Below are 20,377 nucleotides of genomic sequence, written 5' to 3' on the forward strand. Positions count from 1 at the left end.
CCCCACTTCTCTCTCTCTCTCTCTCTCTCTCTCTCTCTCTCTCCCTCTCTCTCTCCCTCCCTCCCTCCCTCCTCTAAAATAAATAAAATCTTAAATATATATAAGTAAATATATATCAGTGAATGAAAATGAAAACATAACATGTCAAAATCTGTTGGATGCAGAAAAAGCAGTGTTTAGAGAGAAATTTATACCATTAAAATGCAAATATTAGAAAAGAAGAAAAATCTGGAAAAATCTGACTCTGGTCAAGAGGGCAGCATTGGTAAATGAGTTACTCAAATTCTCCCACATCAAAAGTACAACAAAACTACAGAACAACCATCATTCAGAACCATCTCTGGCTGAATTAAAGTCCTACAACTAGAGAATTGTTGGGCAGATAAAATGTATTATGCTTACTTTGTTAAAGATAACGCTGCCCATGTGGAGGCCATTGCCCAGGTGATATTAATGTGTGTCTCTGTGGGCTGCGGGCAGGCAGGATCCTTGTAGCTTGGGGCTTGGTTTTAGGATTAGGCCTTTCCCACCCGTTTTGATGTGGGGTGGTACAAATCCCATCATGCCCCAGATAAGTGACTTTGTATTAGAAACTTCCCTATTTTGTATATTGGATTAAAGGTTATGAATCTACACTATAAAATGGAGGCAGAACAGGAGCTTGCTCTCTTGGTTCCTGAGATTAACATTAGAGGAGAGAGCAGACAGGAGAGTGGAAAGTGGCCATGTGGGGGAGGCTAGGAGAAGCAGCCAAGATGGCGGAGTGTTGAGTGAGAAGCCAGTTTGTGCAGAATTTGTGCAAGGAAAAGGAAGGAGATGGGGAACAGAGGTGAATAAGTCTGGTGAGCTAGAAACCTTTGATTCTAGGAAACTTGGATAAGTCAGTAGCTTTGTGAGCACTGAATGTGAGTGGGTTTTGGAGCCCAGTGTGTGTTTTTACTTGCCCGCCGGGTGCAAGCTAGGATTAAAAATGATGGCTCATCAATTTTTGGCTCCATTGTTTCTTTACCGACTGTCTGAATCCAATGCGAACCTGCATGTGCCAGGCTGCTGTGATGGTGGCCCTGGCTACTGGCTTTACAAGAATTAAAGACAAAGCCACATTGCCCTGGCCCAGTAACTCAATCCCTGGTCAGGGCACATATATGGATCAATCAATGAATATATAAATAAATGGAATAGTGGGTCAATGTTTTTCTCTCTCTTCCTCTCTCTAAAAATTAATAAAGAAAATAAAATTTAAATTAAAAAAAAAAAAAAAAACAAAAAGAAGCAGCCACATCAAGATTGGTAAAAGGGGCAGAGAAATGGAATAGGCTGGTCCCACAATACACTAATGGTAGATAAAAATCAGGAAGGTTATCTCAGCTGTGGAGGTCCCCTGTAAGAAGCAAGGGGTCCCAGCCCCATACTCAGCCTCCCAGCCCAATGTCCCAGAGCCAGGAAGGGAAATCCCCATAACTCATAACTGTAAAAATCGGGGAGGGGGGTATTGTGACTGAGTAAGACAGAGGGCTGCTGGAGTCCCAGTGTTGGGCAGATAAAATGTATTATGCTCACTTTGTTAAAGATGACACGAGGAGGCTGTAGCCCAGGTGATATTAATGTGTGTTGGGGGTGGGCTAAAGGCAGGCAGAATCATTGTAGCCTGGGGCTTGGTTTTGGGATTAAGCCTTTCCTACCCTTTTTTGATGTAGGGCGGTACAATCCAATCATGCCTCAGAGAAGTGACTTTGTATTAGAAACTTCCCTATTTTGTATATTGGATTAAGGGTTTGGATTTCTACACTATAAAATAGGGACGGAGCGGGAGTTTGTGCGCTTGGTTCCTGAGATTAGCAAGAGAGAGCAGAGGAGAGCAGAAGGAGGCCACGTGGAGTAGGCCAGGAGAAGCAGCCAAGATGGCGGAGTACTGAGTGAGATGCCAGTCTGTGTAGAGTTTGTATCTGGGATAAGGAAGGAGATGGGGAACTGAGGAGAATAAGGTTGGTGAGCTAGAAACCTTTGATTCTAGGAAACTCGGATAAGTCAGTGGCTTTGTGAGCACTGAATGTGACTGGGTTTTGGAGCCCAGTGTGTATTTTTACTTGCCCGCCGGGTGCAAGGTAGGATTAAAGGCTATGGCCCACCAGTTTTTGGCTCCGCTGTTTCTTTACCGACTGTCCGAATCCAATGCGAACCTGCACGGGCTGGGCGGCTGTGATGGCAGCCCTGATAGCCCTGGCCGTGCCTCCTGGCTTTACACCCAGGAATTTATCTTAAAGGGCCCATGCACAGGCTTACTTGGACTCACTCCCTCTGAGCTCCAGTGCTAGGGTAGTAGCTTGAAAGTGACCAGAGACATACATGGAGGAAATGAGTTGTCAGGCATCAAGGTAGGAATTGGAGATGCAGCTTTCTGCCACACAAAAGTGTACTGTTTCTCTTCTAAGACCATCACCCCAGCCCACAGGCAAACATCATATCTCAGTCTCCCATCAACCTGACTCACACTGTTTGCCCCACCCTGATGATTCCCTCAGACCCCACCCCACCTAACCTGTAGGCCAGGGGTAGTCAACCTTTTTATACCTACTGCCCACTTTTGTATCTCTGTTAGTAGTACAATTTTCTAACTGCCCACCGGTTCCACAGTAATGGTGATTTATAAAGTAGGGAAGTAACTTTACTTTATAAAATTTATAAAGCAGAGTTATAGCAAGTAAAAGCATATAATAATAATTACTTACCAAGTACTTTATGTTGGATTTTCACTAAGTTTGGCAGAATAAATCTTTATAAAACAACTTACTCTAGCTAAATCTATCTTTTTATTTATACTTTGGTTGCTCCGCTACCACCCACCATAAAAGCTGGAATGCCCACTAGTGGGCAGTAGGGACCAGGGTGACTACCACTGTTGTAGGCCAACACAAGCCATTTCCAGTGGTTTTTCCATACAAATGGCCCCTCTTGCCTCATGCTTCATACTTTCCTAAAATCTCACATCTGACTGCTATGTACACTGTACCTCTTTTCTAAGTGGATCCTGGTCCAGCACTAGCAGCATCCAGCCTTGGTTTGTAGCTTGGTTTCTCCTGGGCACCTGAAAGCCCAACACAAGTAGCAGCCATCTTCACATCACACTGTAGCTTGTGCTAGGTAGCCCCAAGCAGGTCACAGGTGGTGGCTGACCTTGCACCTCCTAAAAGGCTCCAGAGCCATTGTACCTTGTAGCCAGTTTCAGACCATGCCAGATTACAACCCTACTACTTCCACAAGTGACACACTCAAGGTATAAAATCAGTAAGCATCAAAGCCTCACTAAAGCAAGTCCTGCTTCATAGGGTTGAATCCAGCAGAGCAGTTCCTACACTGTAGTCACAGCTGGTCCTCAAACCTGAGGCCCTTTGAGACAAATGCCTGGGACTCCAGGCCTGAGGGCATAGAGATAAATCCCTACTAGTGGCACCAAAAGCAATCAAGGCTCAACCATAAAAGGATAGTGCACAGAGAACACACAGGGGTGCACCTAGAGTGCCCAACCTAGGTGACTGGGGAGGATGGCCACAGAACCCTATAGGACACTCACTATACAAGTTGCTCTGTCAAATCTGGGAGACATAGCACATCTACCTAATACATAGAAACAAACATAAGGAAGCAGCCAAAATGCAGAGACAAAGAAACAGGTCCCAAATGAAAGAACAAAGTAAATCTCCAAAAAAAGAACTAAATGAAGTGGAGGCAAGCAAACTACCAAATACAGAGTTCATAACAATGTTTATAAAGATGCTGAAAGAAATTAGAATTTCAATAGCATGAAAAAAAGCAACAACATAGAAACAATAAAAAAGAACCAATCAGAAATGAAAGATACATGAACTGAAATGAAAAACAATTTACAGGGACTTGACAGTAAAGTAGATGAAACCAAGAATAAGAATAAAATCAGTGATTTTGAATATAAGGAAACAAAAAACACCTAATCAGAACAGCAAAAAGAAAAAAGAATCCAACAAAAATGAAGACAGTGTAAGGAGCCTCTGGGACAACTTCAAGTGTACCAACATTCACATCATGGGGGTGCCAGAAGGAGAAGAGAGAGAGAAAGAAATGGGAAACCTATTTGAAAAAATAATGACAGAAAACTTCCCTAACCTGGTGAAGGAAACAGACATATAAGTCCAGGAAGCAAAGAGAGTCCCAAACAAGATGAACCCAAAGAAATCCATGCCATGACATATCACAGTTAACCTGAAAAGGCTAAAGACAAAGGGAGAATCTTAAAAGAAGAAACAGAAAGACAGTTACCTACAAGGGAGCTCCCATAAAACAATCAGCTGATTTCTCAACAGAAACTTTGCAGGCCAGAGTGAATGGCAAGGATTATTCAAAATGATAAAAAGCAAGAACCAACAACAATGATTACTCTACCCAGCAAAGCGATCATTTAGAATCAAAGAACATATAAAGAATTTCCAAGATAAGAAATAGCTAAAGGAGTTTATCACCACCAAACCAGTATTACATGAAATGTTAAAGGGTCTTCTTTAAGAAGAAGAAAATAAAAAGAAAAAAATATGAGCAATAAAATGGCAATAAATACATATCTATCAACTGACCAGGCAGTGGCAAAGTGGATAGAGCATTTGACTGGGACACAGATGACACAGATTTGAAACCCCAAGGTCACAGGCTTGAGCGTGGGATCAAGGATATGACTAACTACATGGTCGCTGGCTTGAGCCAAAAGGTTGCTGGCTTGAAGCCAAAGGTCACTGGCTTGAGCCCAAGGTCACTGGGTCGTGCAAAGGGTCACTTGCTCTGCTGTAGCGCCTAGTCAGGGCACATATGAGAAAGCAATCAATGAACAAATAAGGAGCTGCAACAAAGAATTGATGCTTCTTGTCTCTTTCCCTTCCTATTTGTCTGTTCCTATCTGTCCCTCTCTCTGTCTCTCTGTCTGTCTCTGTCACACACAAAAAAATACATATCTATCAACAATTGAATCTAAAAAACAAACGAACAAACAGAACAAAAAAAGATTCAGATACAGAGAACAAACTGAGGGGAGGTTTGGAGATATATGAAAAAGGTTAAAGGATTAAGAAGTACAAATTAGTTGTTACAGAATAGTCATGGGGATATAAAGTACAGCATAGGGAATGTAGCCAATAAAAGTTTAATAACTGTGTATGGTGTCAGACGGGTATGGGATTTATTGGGATGATCACTTCATAGGTTGTATAATGTGTTATCACTGGGATGTAAACATGGAACTAATATAATATTGTATGTCAACTGTAGTTTAAAAATAAAAAAAAATCATTTACAAAGCTCAGGCTAGATAGCTCAGTTGGTTAGAGCATTGTCCCAAAGTGCAGAAGTTGCTGGTTCAATCCCTGATCAGGGAATATACAGGAACACCTCAATGTTCCTGTCTCTTTCTGTCTCTCTCTCTCTTTCTCCCTCTGTCCCATACTCTCTATATATAATCAATCAATAAAACAAAATTTTACCTGACATCAGAATGACAGCATGCGAGATACCGCTGATACCTCCCATTGAAATTTCAATAAATTGAACAACAATAATGCAGCAAAGGAACCCCAGCTGGGCACGCAGCCATGCCTGAAAGATCTGTGAACCAAATGTACTAAAGGTGGAAAGGGCTGAAAAGGGGGGCAGAAGATAAAATATACTCGCAGTCCACCCTGGAGAGAAGACCAGAGTAGCTGGCTTTTTTTCTTTCTTCTGTGCTGGGATTATAGAGAAGAAAGAAGCCCAGAGTGACTACTTTTTTTTTTCTCTGTTGGGACTATGGAGAGAAGAGAAGCTCAGACAGTCTATATTTTGTATGCTGGGGCTATGGAGAGGTAAGTTCGGAGTGACTGGGTCTCCTGCCAGGAAGAATAGTGAGACTGAGGAGCAAAAACGGTGATACTAAACCAAAGCTGCACTGGCAGAATAAGGAGTCACAGCTAGTGTCCCTATGGTCTTCCCACAGCCTGCATTTGCTGCAGAGAAAGAGAAAACAAAATGCAACCCCTTAGCCTCACAGATCTTGCCTCCCTCACCTTGCAGGAACAGAGAGTGGCAGAGACAGACCCCACAGTTAACTCTTCAGAGCCACTCTCTCCATTGAAGAACAGAGGTGATCTACATCTGGTCTCCTGGTCTCTTGATACATGGGTAGGAGCACAGGAGGCCTAAGATCACCATTGCTAAAGCTATAAAGCCATAAAGCCTTCAAACATAACCCACCCAATGCAACTGCAGCTCCCCTACATCAATGCCACAGAAACATTGCAGCAGAGGTCAGCCCAGTAATTCCACAGAGCTAAAAACTTGTAATACAGTGACACCTACTGAAAGAAAACAGTAACCTCTTAAAACTATTTTTTTTTCTCTTTTCCTCTTTTGAATTCCATTTTCTTTCATTTTTACATTTTTATTCTTATATTTTGTGGGTGGTTTGTTTGTTTTATATTTTTATTTATCCCTTTGTTTTCTTTGGTTTTTCTTTTTTACTTGTCATTATTTTTTAAATTTTATATTTTTCATTGCATTTTTCCAATATTTATTTTTCATTTTTAGTTGTTTTTTGTTAAGAGTTCATAACAATGCTGCTCTCAAATGCCATCAAGGAAGAAGAAATAAAACACCATCACTGCACAAGACAGAGACATATTCCAGGAAGAAAACAAAAAATCTTCAGAAAGCAATCTCAATCACATGAAAACCTTAGAGTTAAATGATAGAGAATTCAAAATTGAAGTTCTGAAATCACTTAATGAGATACAAGAAAACATGAATGGGCAATTTGATGAGCTCAAAAGACAAATTAATAAATAAAATAAGTACTTTACTAAGAAGATTGAAACTTTAAAAAATAACCAAACAGAGATGAAGAATGCAATACATGAACTGAAAAATGAGTTAGCAAGTTTAGCTAATGGAACAGGCCAGATAGAGGAGAGAATCAGTGACATAGAAGGCAGGCAACTAGAGATACAACAGAGAGAAGAGAAGGACACAGCATTTAAAATAATGAAAGAGCTCTAAAAGAATTGTCTGACTCCATCAGAAAGAGCAATATAAGAATAATGTGTATATCAAAAGAAGAAAAGAGGGAGAAGGGAATGGAGAGCCTATTCAAACAAATAATTGATGAGAACTTTCCAAGCCTATGGAAAGACTTAGAGCAAATAATTCCCAAAGTAAAACAGGTGTAGCAAAAGTCATATCTAACAATGCTGAGCTCAAGACAACAAAGGTAACAAGAAACAAAGATGGACATTTCATAATGATAAAGGGAGCACAAAAATAAATAAGAACTCTACTAACAGAACAAAAGAGATACAAAAAAACACAATCATGTTTGGAGTTATCAGCACATCACAGCTTGATATATCATATAAAAATGAAATCAATAAAGAAATATCAGCTTTAAACAACACACTAGAACAAGTGGATATAATAAACATTTCTGGCCTGACCAGGCGGTGGCGCAGTGGATAGAGCGTTGAACTGGGATGCAGAATGACCCAGGTTCGAGACCTCGAGGTCACCAGCTTGAATGTGGGCTCATCTGGTTTGAGCAAAAGCTCACCAGCTTGGACCCAAGGTCGCTGGCTTGAGCAAGGGGTTACTTGGTTTGCTGAAGGCCCGCGGTCAAGGCACATATGTGAAAGTGATCAATGAACAACTAAGGTGTCACAAAGTGCAACGAAAAACTAATGATTGATGCTTCTTATCTCTCCGTTCCTGTCTGTCTGTCCCTGTCTATCCCTCTCTCTGACTCTCTCTGTCTCAATAAATAAATAAACAAACAAAAAGACAAACATTTCTGGAACATTTCATTGTAGAGCACCAGATTATACATTCTTTTCCAGCATGCATGAAACATTCTCAAAGATAGACCATATTTTGGGCCACAAAACAACTTCAACAAATCCAAGACTAAAATTATAACAAGCATATTCTCGGACCAAAAGGCTTTGAAATTAGAATTCACCTGCAGAAAGGAAGTAAAGAAACCCACAAAAATGTGTAAATTAAACAACAGACATCTAAAAAATGAATGGGTCATAAAAGAAATAAAAGCAAAGAAGTGGAAAATATAGATAGACCTATAAGCAGGGAGAAAAGAAAAACAACTATCAAGAAGGTCCCCCAAAATAAAAGTCCAGAGTTAGATGGATACACTAGTGAATTTTACCAAACATTCATAGAATATTTGGTTACTATCCTTTTCAAAGTCTTCTAAAAAACAGAAAAAGAAGCAATACTCCCTAATGAATTTTATGAAGCCAACATAACCCTGATACCAAAACCTGGCAAGGACAATACACACACACACACACACACACACACACTCTACAGAACAGTGTCTTTTATGTATACACATGCAAAACTCCTAAGCAAAAAATACTCTTATTGATCAATGTTACCATTAAATTTAATTTTCTAAATAAAATTTTTTAAATGAAAAAGGATCTAAACAGAAAAGAAGATATGCCATTGACAAATATCAAAAAGATATTTAACATCATTTGCCATTAGAGAAATGCAAAATAAAATAAAGAGGTACCATTATATACCTATTAGAATGGCTAAAATCTGAAACACTGACAATGTCAACTGCTCACAAAGATGTGGAGTAACAGGAGCTCACATTCATTGCTAGTGGGAATACAAAATGGTACAGCCCCTTTGGAAGACAGTTTGGCAATTTCTTTAAAATACTCAACATAGTCTTACCATATAATCCAACAATTGCATACATATATATTTACCCAACTGATTTGAAAACATATCCACATCAAAACCCACACACTGATGTTTATAATAGCTTTAGTCATAACTTCCAAAAGTTGGAAGAAACCAAGACGTCTGTTAGTTGGTAGGTGAATGAACAGATAAACAGTGAACAAATAGGATAAATATATAAAAATCTGGACAATGAAATACTATGCAGCAATAAAAAGTAATAAACTACCAATCTACAAAAAAAGGGGAAGAATCTTAAATGCATATTGCTAAGCGAAAGAAGCTAATCTGAAAAGTCTACATACTGTATGATTTTATTTATGTGACATTCTGTCAAAGGCAAATTTATGGAGATGGAAAACATATCAGTGGTTGCCAGGGGATCAGAAGGTAGGTAGATGGTAGAGTAGGTAAAGCACAGGGAAAGTTTTAGCACAGTAAACTATCATAATAATGTAATAATGGATACATGTCACTATGCATTTGTCAAAATGCACAGGACTTTATAACACAAAGACTAAACCTTAACATATACAATTTTTTTAATCCCAAGGATAGAATGCAGAATGTGACAAAAGACTTAACTATATTTCAAATTTGTGAAACAGCCTCACGGAAGGAGATAACACAAAAAGGTTATGACCCAAGTAACTGGAAATTAGTGGAGTCTGTAAGTCTAGAGAAAAAAGAAATTGTGTATAAGCATTGTACTCTAGTTGACAGAGTATTTAACCAGGGTTTAACAATTTTAAAACCACCATACACTATTAAGTGAATCTTTAACTAATGGATAGTGGTTGGTGGGAGCCAAGTTTCTTACTACCTGAAGTTGGAAGTTTCACAAACAAGCAGGAAAGGAGGCTAGAATGATCCATGTAGTAATGTATTAGAAAGAAAGACATCAGCTCTATCTCAGGTTTAGCTTAATGTAGATCCAGATGGCTACATGTAGAAAACCCAATAGTGACAGGGGTATGTCAAAGGGAAACAGCCATTTGAAAGAGCTCTGAATGGACAAAACTGGGAAAATTTGAACAAAATTAATCAAGTAGTAATGGATTATAACCTAAAATATAAAACACATATGAGTTCCTGCTGATCTATGTTAGTAATTGGATAAATAAATGAAAGAGAAGAGACAAATTCCCCATGCAGAACAACTACAATTCATTTCTATAGATATTTTACTCTCAAGAAGATAGAGCATAATCCCCTAGTTCTTATGAAAATGGTAAAAAAAAAAAGAGTAACTTTACTGTGGAGAAAACTTACAAACCACCTCAACTAGGTGACCAAGGTCAACATCAGCAGTGACAAGTACATAGCCTTGATATGATGTGTTAATAGTGACACTTTACCTCTAGTCTTCTTGTTCTTTGTTTTTTTAAAAAAAATTAATGTTTATTTATTGATTTTAGCAAGAGAGGAAAGGGAGAGAGAAAGAGACAGACAGGAACATCAGTCTGTTCCTAATACATGCCCTAACCAAGAATCAAACGAGCAACCGCTGTGATTCAGGATGATGCTTTAACCAACTGAACTATCCAGCCAGGGGAAGTGACACTTTATCTCGTCTTCTTCTAAGAAACCCATAACCACAGTCTAGTCATAAAAAAAAAAATCAGGCAAATCTCAATCAAGAGACATTCTACAAAACATCTGGCCAATAACCCTGAAATTATGAAATTCAGCAAAAACATAGAAAGTCTGGTAAACCATGACAGCCAAGAGGAGCCTGAGGCCACAGAACGCCTAAATGTAATGTGGTATCCTACCTGGATGAGACATTAGGTAAAAACTAAGTAAATCTGAATGATCCATGTACTTTAGTTAAGACAAAATATAAATAAATGAATAAGTAAATCAGGGAGAGATTAGAGAGCATAAATTCTAAAATCTGACCAGAAGTTTTCCCACTAAATAACTAAAAGGAAGCTCTTAAAGCTGTGGACATCAACACAGGCCAGATTTTTAGGGTCCAGCATATAAACTTAGTGTGTGGTTTATGGCCCCACAGAGCTTCTGATACAATCTACTTTTTTCTCAAGTTCAAAAAGCTGCAGGTATGTCATTGCTTTTTATATTCTTCTTAAAGTTATATCATTTGTGACTTGTACCTATTTTGAGAATGAAAGGTTCATCTGAGGTGGGATTATGTATTTTTATTTTTTCCATAGAATTTATAATAGATAATATATATATATATATTACATAAAATAAGATTGGTCTAATGGGGAAAAAAAGCAGCAGCTACAATTACCATTCTCCCAAGTTAAGTGTTTAGGGAAGTTTGAGTATTATGAAGGTGATGAATTTTGAATTCTCTTTCCTTGTCCTCCCAGCACCATCTATGTAACTGCTTGAATCAGACAGTTTGGGATAGTCTAACTGAGGTGATGATGGTAGGTTTTTCCATGAACTGGAGCCCAAGATGTTTTCCATTTCTCTCTGGAGATATAGTATAATCTTTTTTGATAGCATGGCAGAACAAATAGAACTGTTTCACAACTTACTGGGATTTCATGTACCCGCAAGGTTTTCATTTTAAAAGATTGTTTTTCCTTCCCTGAGATGTTGGAAGGTTATGTTGAGGCTCACAGGGGTGGTCCAGGCACGTTGTCACATGCCAGGGGGTCATGACCTGCTCTCATACTCCGCCTGGAATTTAAAGTCACACATGACTCTCTTCTAGTTTATTTCCCATATTTAATTGGTCCTATTAAGACCTCCTCTGAAAAATTTACAAAACTTAGTCTTTTTTCTCCATTCCTGTTGTCTTAATTCAATGAGTCTTTTGATATTTTGCCTAGATTTTTTTTATCACAGTTTAACTGATCTTCTCAATAACACTACCTCAGATGCATTTAACCATGCCATGCATACTTTATTTCTTCATTCCTCATAAGTCAATCCCTCTAGTCATCTGGAAAACAAGAACCATTTCTGCCTCTCAAGCTCATTTTAACTAATCTTTTCAGTATATGCTATTGTGCCTGCTACAAAGTGTAGTATTTTACTCACAGTTTCACCACCAAATATCAATGACTTTATGATCTTTTTTGTTTTTTTTTTAATTAGGAAATCTTATGTGTAAATGTTAAATAAGTAGGAACAATGAAAAATAAAAGCAAAAAAGTTAATATCACTACAGAATATAGTGACCGGACTAGTTTTCATGGGTCATGGAAAAACAGCATCATTATTTTATGGTCAGAATGGCCACAAGGCTAGTGAAAAGTGGTGAAGGACTATTCATGTAAAAACAATGTACAATCACAAACAATGCCAAAATCTTAGCTGCCTCAGTTTCCTAGTCTATTAAATGGGAGCTAAGGATACTCACTTGCTACAATCATCTACTGAGAACAGGGTGAACACACAAAAAGTACTTTGGTGGTCCAAATGCCATATGAAATAATTTTCTATTAGAAGCAATGATGATAACTAAGCTAAACCACTCTGGTTTAGCCAGAAAGCTTAAAGAGAAGTAGCCAGTTTAAGTTTATGGAAACCCTCACTGACCACTTTGCTAGAGCCAGTAATTGTTATAACTGACTCACTACAGTTATAAATACACAGAAATGAATGTGATACACAAACATGTGCCTCCATTATAGAAGTAGGCAAATATAAAAAATCACTAAATACCAAACAATAAGTACCTTTCTTTTATGAACTTTAAATTCAGGGGTTCCCTTCTGTCTCTTACCTAGATACATTTACTAGGCAAATTTCTTGTTATCCTTTTGAATCTGCAGTTCTTGTTTGTTTGTTTTCCCTATTTTTTTATTTTTATTGAATTTATTGGGGTGACATTGTTTAACAAAATTATATACGTTTCAGGCATACAATTCTATAATATACCATCTGTATATCATCTTGTGTGTTCACCACCCAAGTCTCCCTCCATTACCATTTATCCCCTCTTTACTCTCTTCTACTTACTTATTTGGGCTTATAGTCTGCCTTTTTCATACCTCTGTATATTATGCTGTTGATATCTCTGTAAAATCTTGCTTTTTACCTGGAATGCTCTTTTTCCTATCAAATACTCAATCTTTCAAGGTCCTTTTCAAACATATGATATCCTTTCCAATTCTCCACAGACAGACACATACACACACAGAATGCCTTTTTTACTAAGTTCTTATAAGAGCTATAACACTTATAGGGTTATAACAGAAATAACAATAATAATAATAGTAATAACTAACATTTTATTGAGCATTTACTCAATGCCAGGTACAGTTAGTTATAAGCACTTTGTATGTTATTATCTCATTTAATCCTGAAAACTACTCAAAGAGGTAGGTACTATCATAAGTCTTTAGGTATCTGTTGAGCTAGCTAGAATCAAGGCAGGGATGGTGTCTTGTTAATGCCCAGAACATCACAAAGTATCTAAAATGTCATATGTCCTAAATATAAATTTGTTAAATAAATTTTGACAGTATTTTCTGGTCCTCTTACTTTACTTTGAGAATGGCAATCCCAATCAGTTAAAAAAACAAACAGTAGTTTTAACTAATTATACAAATTTAATTTTAAAGTGATATAGTCCTCTCTAATTACAAGGAACACAGAAGTGACAAAAGAAAAGGGTGATAATACCTAACTATATAAAAATTTTAAATATTTGTAGATATTTTTCCTTCATAGTAAATAGATTATTTTATTTTTAGTTTTATTTTTCAAGTACAGCTAACACACATTATATTAATTTTAGATGTATAACCCAGTGATTGGACATTATACAACTTACTAAGTGATCACCCCAATAAATCTAGTACCCATCTGACATCATAGTTATTGTAATATTATTGACTCTATTTCCTATGCTGTACTTTATATCCCCATGACTGTTCTGTAACTACCAACTTGTCCTTCTTAATCCCTTCACCTTTTTCACCCATCCCCTAACCTTCCTCATATCTTTCAAAAACCCAGTCCCCCAATCCCTCCCCTCTAGCAATCACCAGTTAGTTCTCCCTCTGTGTCTATGAGTGTTTCAATTGTTTATTCACTTATTTTGTTCTTTAGATTTCATATATAAGTGAAATCATATGGTATTTGTCTTTCTGAATGACTTATTCTACTGAGCATAATACTCTCTAGGTCCAACCATGTTGTGGCAAATGGTAACATATCACTCTTTTTTTGTGGCCATGTAACATTCCTTTGTATATATATATACCACCACTTCTTTATCCCCTCATCTATTAGTGGGTACCTGGGTTGCTTCCAACTCTTGGCTATTGTAAGTAATGCTGCAATGAACATAGGCATGCATTTACTCTTTTGAAATAGTGTTTTGGATTTCTGTGAATATATACCCAGAAGTGGAAATGCTGGGACATAAGACAGTTCCATTTTTTAATTTTTCTCTTTTTTAATTTTTATTTTTTTACAGGGACAGAGTGAGAGTCAGAGAGAGGGATAGATAGGGACAGACAGGAATGGAGAGAGGTGAGAAGCATCAATCATCAGTTTTTTGTTGCGACACCTTAGTTGTTCATTGATTGCTTTCTCATATGTGCCTTGACCACCGGCCTTCAGCAGACCAAGTAACCCCTTGCTCAAGCCAGAGACCTTGGGTCCAAGCTGGTGAGCTTTAGCTCAAACCAGATGAGCCCATGCTCAAGCTGGGGTCTCGAACCTGGGTCCTCTGCATTCTAGTCCGACGCTCTATCCACTGCGCCACCGCCTGGTCAGGCCCATTTTTAAATTTTTTTGAGAACACTCCATACTGTTTTCCATAGAGGCTGCACTAACAGTCTGCATTCCCACCAACTGTGCATGAGGGTTCCATTTTCTCCACATACTTGCCAACATTTATCATCTGTGGATATATTGTTGACAACTGAAATGTGTGTCAAGCTTGGTTAAATAAACTATGGTGCAGTGATACTATGAAATTGTATGCAGCCATTGAAAAGAATGATGTTAATGGATAGCCAAATAATATCTGAGGGGAATTATAATTTTATAAACATATTCCAGATACAAAAAAACAAACAAACAAAAAACACCAATGCCAATTATAAAGGAGAAAGGATTTGAATAGACATTTCATCAAAAAGAATATAAGGCTGGAAAATAAGCACATACCATGATGGTCAACATCATATACCATTAGGAAAATTAAATCAAAACCATGACTAGATAATACTACATAGCTATTAGAATGGCTAAAATAAAAATTACAGAACATATCAAGTTGTTGAGGATGTTGAACTAATGGAACTATCTTACATAGCTAGTATAGCCACTCAATGGTTTAGCAGTTTCTTATAAAATTTAATATACATTTATTACATTACCCAGCAACCCCACACTCCATGGCACACTACTCAGCCAAAAAAAAGGAATGAACAAATTGGATGACTCTCCAAGGCATTAAGCTGAGTAAATGAAGTCAGTCTCAAAAGGTAACATACTATGCAGCTCCATTTTGATATGACATTCTTGAAAATAAAAAATTATAGGGGCAGAGAATGGATCCCTGATTACCAAGGGTTGAGCGTAGGGAGGTCTGACTGCAAAGGTAGTATTAAACTGTTCTGTATCCTGTCGGTGGTGGTGGATACCAGAATCTATGCATGGGTTAAAACTCATAGGACTATGCACCAGAAAATAAACTTTACTATATGTACGTTAAAAATAATTTTTAAAAGACAAATTGTCATCATCAATAATGATACCTGCTATGTCTCCATCTAAGGGAGGAACATCATCTCTCATGGAGAAATCCATAGCTGTGCCTGGTATGTCCATCAGGTCTTCATCACTGGAGTTGCTCTGGAAGCTATTGAAACTCCCCTGCTGAAAGCCTCTAGTAGCCATGGCTCCTGTGCAGAAACAAAAACAGGAGGCTTATTACAATGACTTCCAAGCCCCTTATTTATTCTTTTTTAAATTGTGGTAAATAGTCCTGGCCAGGTAGTTCATTTGGATAGAACATTGTCCTGATACACTAAGGTTGCAGGTTTGATACTCGGTCAGGGCACATACGAGAATCAATGACTGAACACATGGACATGTGGAACAACAAATTGTTAACTCTCTCTCTTTCTCTCTTTCCTTTCTCTCTCTAAAAATCAATAAATTTTAAAACAAATAAATAAAGTTGTGGCAAATACATATAACATAAAATGTACCATTTGACCCATTTTTAAACTTGGTAATTTAGCAGCATTAAGTACATTTACAATGTTGTGCAATCATCACCACTAGCCATTTCCACAATTTTTTCATCATCTCAAACAGAAACTCTGTACCCAGTCAATACAATTCTCCATCCTCCTCCCAGCCCTATATAACTTCTATTGTCTTTCTGTCTCTATGATTGGCTGACTCTGGATATGTTAAACAAATGTAATCATATAACATAGGGCCTTTTGTGTCTAGCTTTGCCCACTTCTCAGAATGTTTTCAAGGCTTATTTGTGTTATAGCATATATCAGTGCTTCATTCATTTTTAGGAATGAATAATATCCATTGTATGGCTATACCACATTTTGTTTATCCATTCATCAGTTAATGAACATGAGGGTAGTTTTCACCTTTTGGGTACCGTTTATTCTTATGTCTTTTTTAAATGTTTTATGGTCTTTTTTTCCCCATTGCTTCGAGAGAGAGAGAGAGAGAGAGAGAGAGAGAGAGAGAGAGAGAAGAAAGGAGAGTGGAAGCCCTGGCCGGTTGGCTCAGCGGTAGAGCGTCGGCCTGGCGTGTGGGGGACCCGGGTTCGATTCCCGGCCAGCCTCTCCCGCAGCCAAGGCTCCAATGGAGCAAAGATGGCCCGGGTGCTGGGGATGGCTCCTTGGTCTCTGCCCCAGGCGCTAGAGTGGCTCTGGTCGCAGCAGAGCGACGCCCTGGAGGGGCAGAGCATCGCCCCCTGGTGGGCAGAGCGTCGCCCCTGGTGGGCGTGCCGGGTGGATCCCGGTCGGGCGCATGCGGGAGTCTGTCTGACTATCTCTCCCCGTTTCCAGCTTCGGAAAAATGCAAAAAAAAAGAAAAAAAGAAAAAAAGAAAGGAGAGTGGAGAGGAAGGGGGAGGAGAGAAAAAGAAGCATTAACTCGTTGTTCCAATTAGTTGTTCCATTTAGTTTGCATTCACTGGTTGCTTCACATATGTGTCCTGACTGGGATTGAACCATTAACCTTGGCACACTGGGAAGACACTCTAACCACTGAGCCACCCATCCAGGGCCCTTATGTCTTTTTTTATACTTTTGCTTTCATAATCTCCATATTCAGCTACCCTCCAGATATAATGTACCTCTACCCTTACCATGTAGCTGATAGCAGTTTTTTGAGAATCATGCAAACAAACAAACCAAATATGGATATGTATACAAAATTCAAAGCAGTTCACAAGGAATCAACTGAGGTAAAAACTACACATCAATATGGGGAAATGTGCTAGCCATTTGGGAGTGAAGCACAGAAATACTGGGGGAAAGAGGTTATACTGTGCCATTCAATGTTGTTCTCTGCTCAGGAATTTAATATTAAAGACAAACCATGTTTTGCATTTCAAGTGTAAATATTCCTATATAAATTTTTCTCAAAAAATCTTAGTATATTGATTTTTATGAAACCAGAATTATAGCCAACTTTGTTATCTACTCCCATTTTTTTTAATGAAATCTTGATTGAGAATCATAGTCAGCAAAGTTCTATTATATTAGGCAAATAATATTCCTTTTGAGGTATTTCAACACTTTTTTATTCTTAAGTAAGAAGCGGGGAGGTAGAGAGACAAACTCCTGCATGTGCCCCAACAAGGATCTACCTGGAAAGCCCCCTATGGAGTGATGCTCTGCCCATATGGGGCCATTGCTCTGTTGTTCAGCAACTAAGCTATTTTAGCACCTGAGGCAAGGCCATGGAGCCATCCTCACCATCTGGGGCCAATTTGCTCCAACTGAGCCATGGCTGTAGGAGGAGAGGGAGAGTGGGAGGGTGAAGAAGCAGATAGTCACTCCTTCTATGTGCCCTGATGGGGAATTGAACCCGGGACATCCACATCCAGGCCAATGCTCTACCGCTGAGCCAATTGGCCAGGACTCCAACACTTTTTTTTTGTATTTTTCTGAAGTTGGAAACGGGGAGGCAGTTAGACAGACTCCCACATGCGCCCGACCGGGATCAACCCAGCATGCCCACCAGGGGGCGATGCTCTGCCCATCTGGGGCATCGCTCTGTTGCAACCAGAGCCATTCTAGTGCCTGAGGCAGAGGTCATGGAGCCATCCTCAGTGCCCGGGCCAACTTTTGCTCCAGTGGAGCCTTGGCTGCGGGAGGGGAAGAGAGAGACAGAGAGGAAGGAGAGGGGTAGGGGTGGAGAAGCAGATGGGCGCTTCTCCTTTGTGCCCTGGCTGGGAATTGAACCCAGGACTCCTGCACGCCAAGCCGATGCTCCACCACTGAGCCAAACGGCCAGGGCTAGGCTCCAACACTTTTAAGAAACTTCTTACACTAGGTTATCAGAACCATGTGTGATGAATGTGGTAAAAACTAAACAGGACAAATTAAGCAATAGGCCTGAACAACTGCAATCATAGAAGACAAATTAAATATTTTAAATATTGAGCATAAAGGAGTAATAACTACATTTACCAGGTACTTGTCAATTTTTAGGCTTATGTGCTTAAAGTGAACACTTTCACTTAATTTTTCCAAAGTTCCTATGCTATGGCAGTACCACTCCTAGTTCAGGTAAGAAAACTGAAGCTCAGAGAGGCTAAATAACTTGCCCAGTTAGTGTTCAAAAAAAAAGGTTAGCCTGACTAGGCCATGGCACAGTGGATAGAGTGTCAAACGGGATGCAGAGGACCCAGGTTCAAAACCCCGAAGTTGCCGGCTTGAGCGCAGGCTCATCTGGCTGGGGCATGGCTCACCAGCTTGAGCATGGGGTTGCTGGCTTGAGTGTGGGATCATAGACATGACCCCATGGTTGCTGGCTTGAGCCCAAAGGTCACTGACTTGAAGCCCAATGTTGCTGGCTTGAGCAAGGGGTCACTGGCTCTGCTGTAGTCCCCCCCCCCCAGTCAAGGCACATATGAGAAAGCAATCAATGAACAACTAAGGTGCCGCAACAAAGACTTGATGCCTCTCATCTCTCTCCTTTCCTGTCTTCTGTCTGTCCCTATCTGTCCCTCTCTCTGACTCTCTGTTTCTGTAAAAAATAAAAATAAAAAATAAATTAAACTCTAAATCATGTCTTCAATTTCATAATACCTCATTTGTAATAAGGAAACCAGCCTGACTGAAGTGTGAGTGATATTTATGAACCACCTACAATGTATAAATCATTGTGGGATAGTGGGTCAGATACAGAAATGATGCTGGGTAGAACAGATGAGGTGGCAATTGAAAGAAAAAAATTTAAGATTTTATTTATTGATTTTAGAGAAAGGAGAGAAAGAGAAATGGGGGGAGTGGAAAGCATCAACTCATAGTATTTGCTTCTCATATGTGCCTTTACTGGGAAAATCCAGGGTTTCAAAACAGTGATCTCAGTATTCCAGGTCGACACTTCATCCACCGTGCCACCACAGGTCAGGCTTTTTAAAAAGATTTTATTGATTCTAGAGAGTAATGAAAAGGGAGACAGAAACATCAATTGACAGAAACACTGATCTGTTCCTGTATGTGCACAGACCTGGGACTGAACCAGCAACCTCTGTGAATCAGGACAATACTCTAAGAAACTGAATTATCTGGCCAGGGTGGAAGACAAAGATTTTGGAGTTATCAACATCAAGGTGATGGTTGAAACCAAGAGAACACATGTTCCAAGTGAAACCTGCCATTCACTTATGGATAAGGATGAATATAAATGAAAGAAATTCATTCCCAATATCCTTACTTAATACACAGAAATAACTTAAACTCTGTGCAGTAAATGACGTGATGTAAACAATAGGTTCCCCAAGAACATTACCATGCTGGCATGGTCACATATGGTCAGGTAGGGAAGGTAGGGTCATTTATCCACAGGTACTAATAATGTATAAAACTACCAATTATCAAACTATTTCCTTAGCTACAACGAAAACTCTAACCACACTATGTGGATCAAATGAGTGCCAGGACACTAAGAATCCATGTTTTGTGGTCTTAGCAGAGCTCCTTCACTGTTCCCCAGTCCTTCATACTCGGTAGACTCTTCCCCCTGCTCTATCCTGCTTCCTTCACTCCCCTTCTCCAAGCCCTCCTACAACAATGCACATACACAAATTCCCTGTTTCAGCTGCACATCTAGGGAACCTGAACGACCACAGGTTCCTTAGCAGTTTTGTCTTATTACTAATAATACATAGGAAATCTTGAATCTCTGTCTGTCTTCCTTGTCATCCAGGAAGAAGTATCTTTACTCTAGTTAAGGAGGGAAGAACCCTTCGGCTTTGCTCTGGATCTGAGATAACAGCTCCTTCCCTGCCTTACTCTCATTTACAGAAGGCCCCCTCCTTATCCATGAGAAATACTGTTCCAAGACCCCCAGTGGATGCCTGAAACCACAGAAAATACCAAACCGTACATGTACTATTCTTTTCTGTATGTACATATGTATTTATAATAAAAGTTTAATTTATCAATTTGGCACAGCAAGAATTTAAC

At 39.0% G+C, this 20,377-nt stretch overlaps 1 protein-coding gene across 2 annotated transcripts in view; it reads right to left on the reverse strand.

The window, feature by feature from the left end:
- CLCN5 (chloride voltage-gated channel 5) overlaps positions 1–20,377 on the reverse strand; it is a 216,888-nt gene that overhangs the window by 42,579 nt on the left and 153,932 nt on the right. For both annotated transcript variants that reach the window (XM_066356249.1, XM_066356250.1), the window contains one exon: positions 15,456–15,602. In XM_066356249.1, the coding sequence (XP_066212346.1) occupies positions 15,456–15,602 (147 nt within the window). The remainder of the gene's footprint in view (positions 1–15,455; positions 15,603–20,377) is intronic.

The sequence above is a fragment of the Saccopteryx leptura genome, chromosome X, assembly GCF_036850995.1.
Source record: "Saccopteryx leptura isolate mSacLep1 chromosome X, mSacLep1_pri_phased_curated, whole genome shotgun sequence".
NCBI lineage: Eukaryota > Metazoa > Chordata > Mammalia > Chiroptera > Emballonuridae > Saccopteryx > Saccopteryx leptura.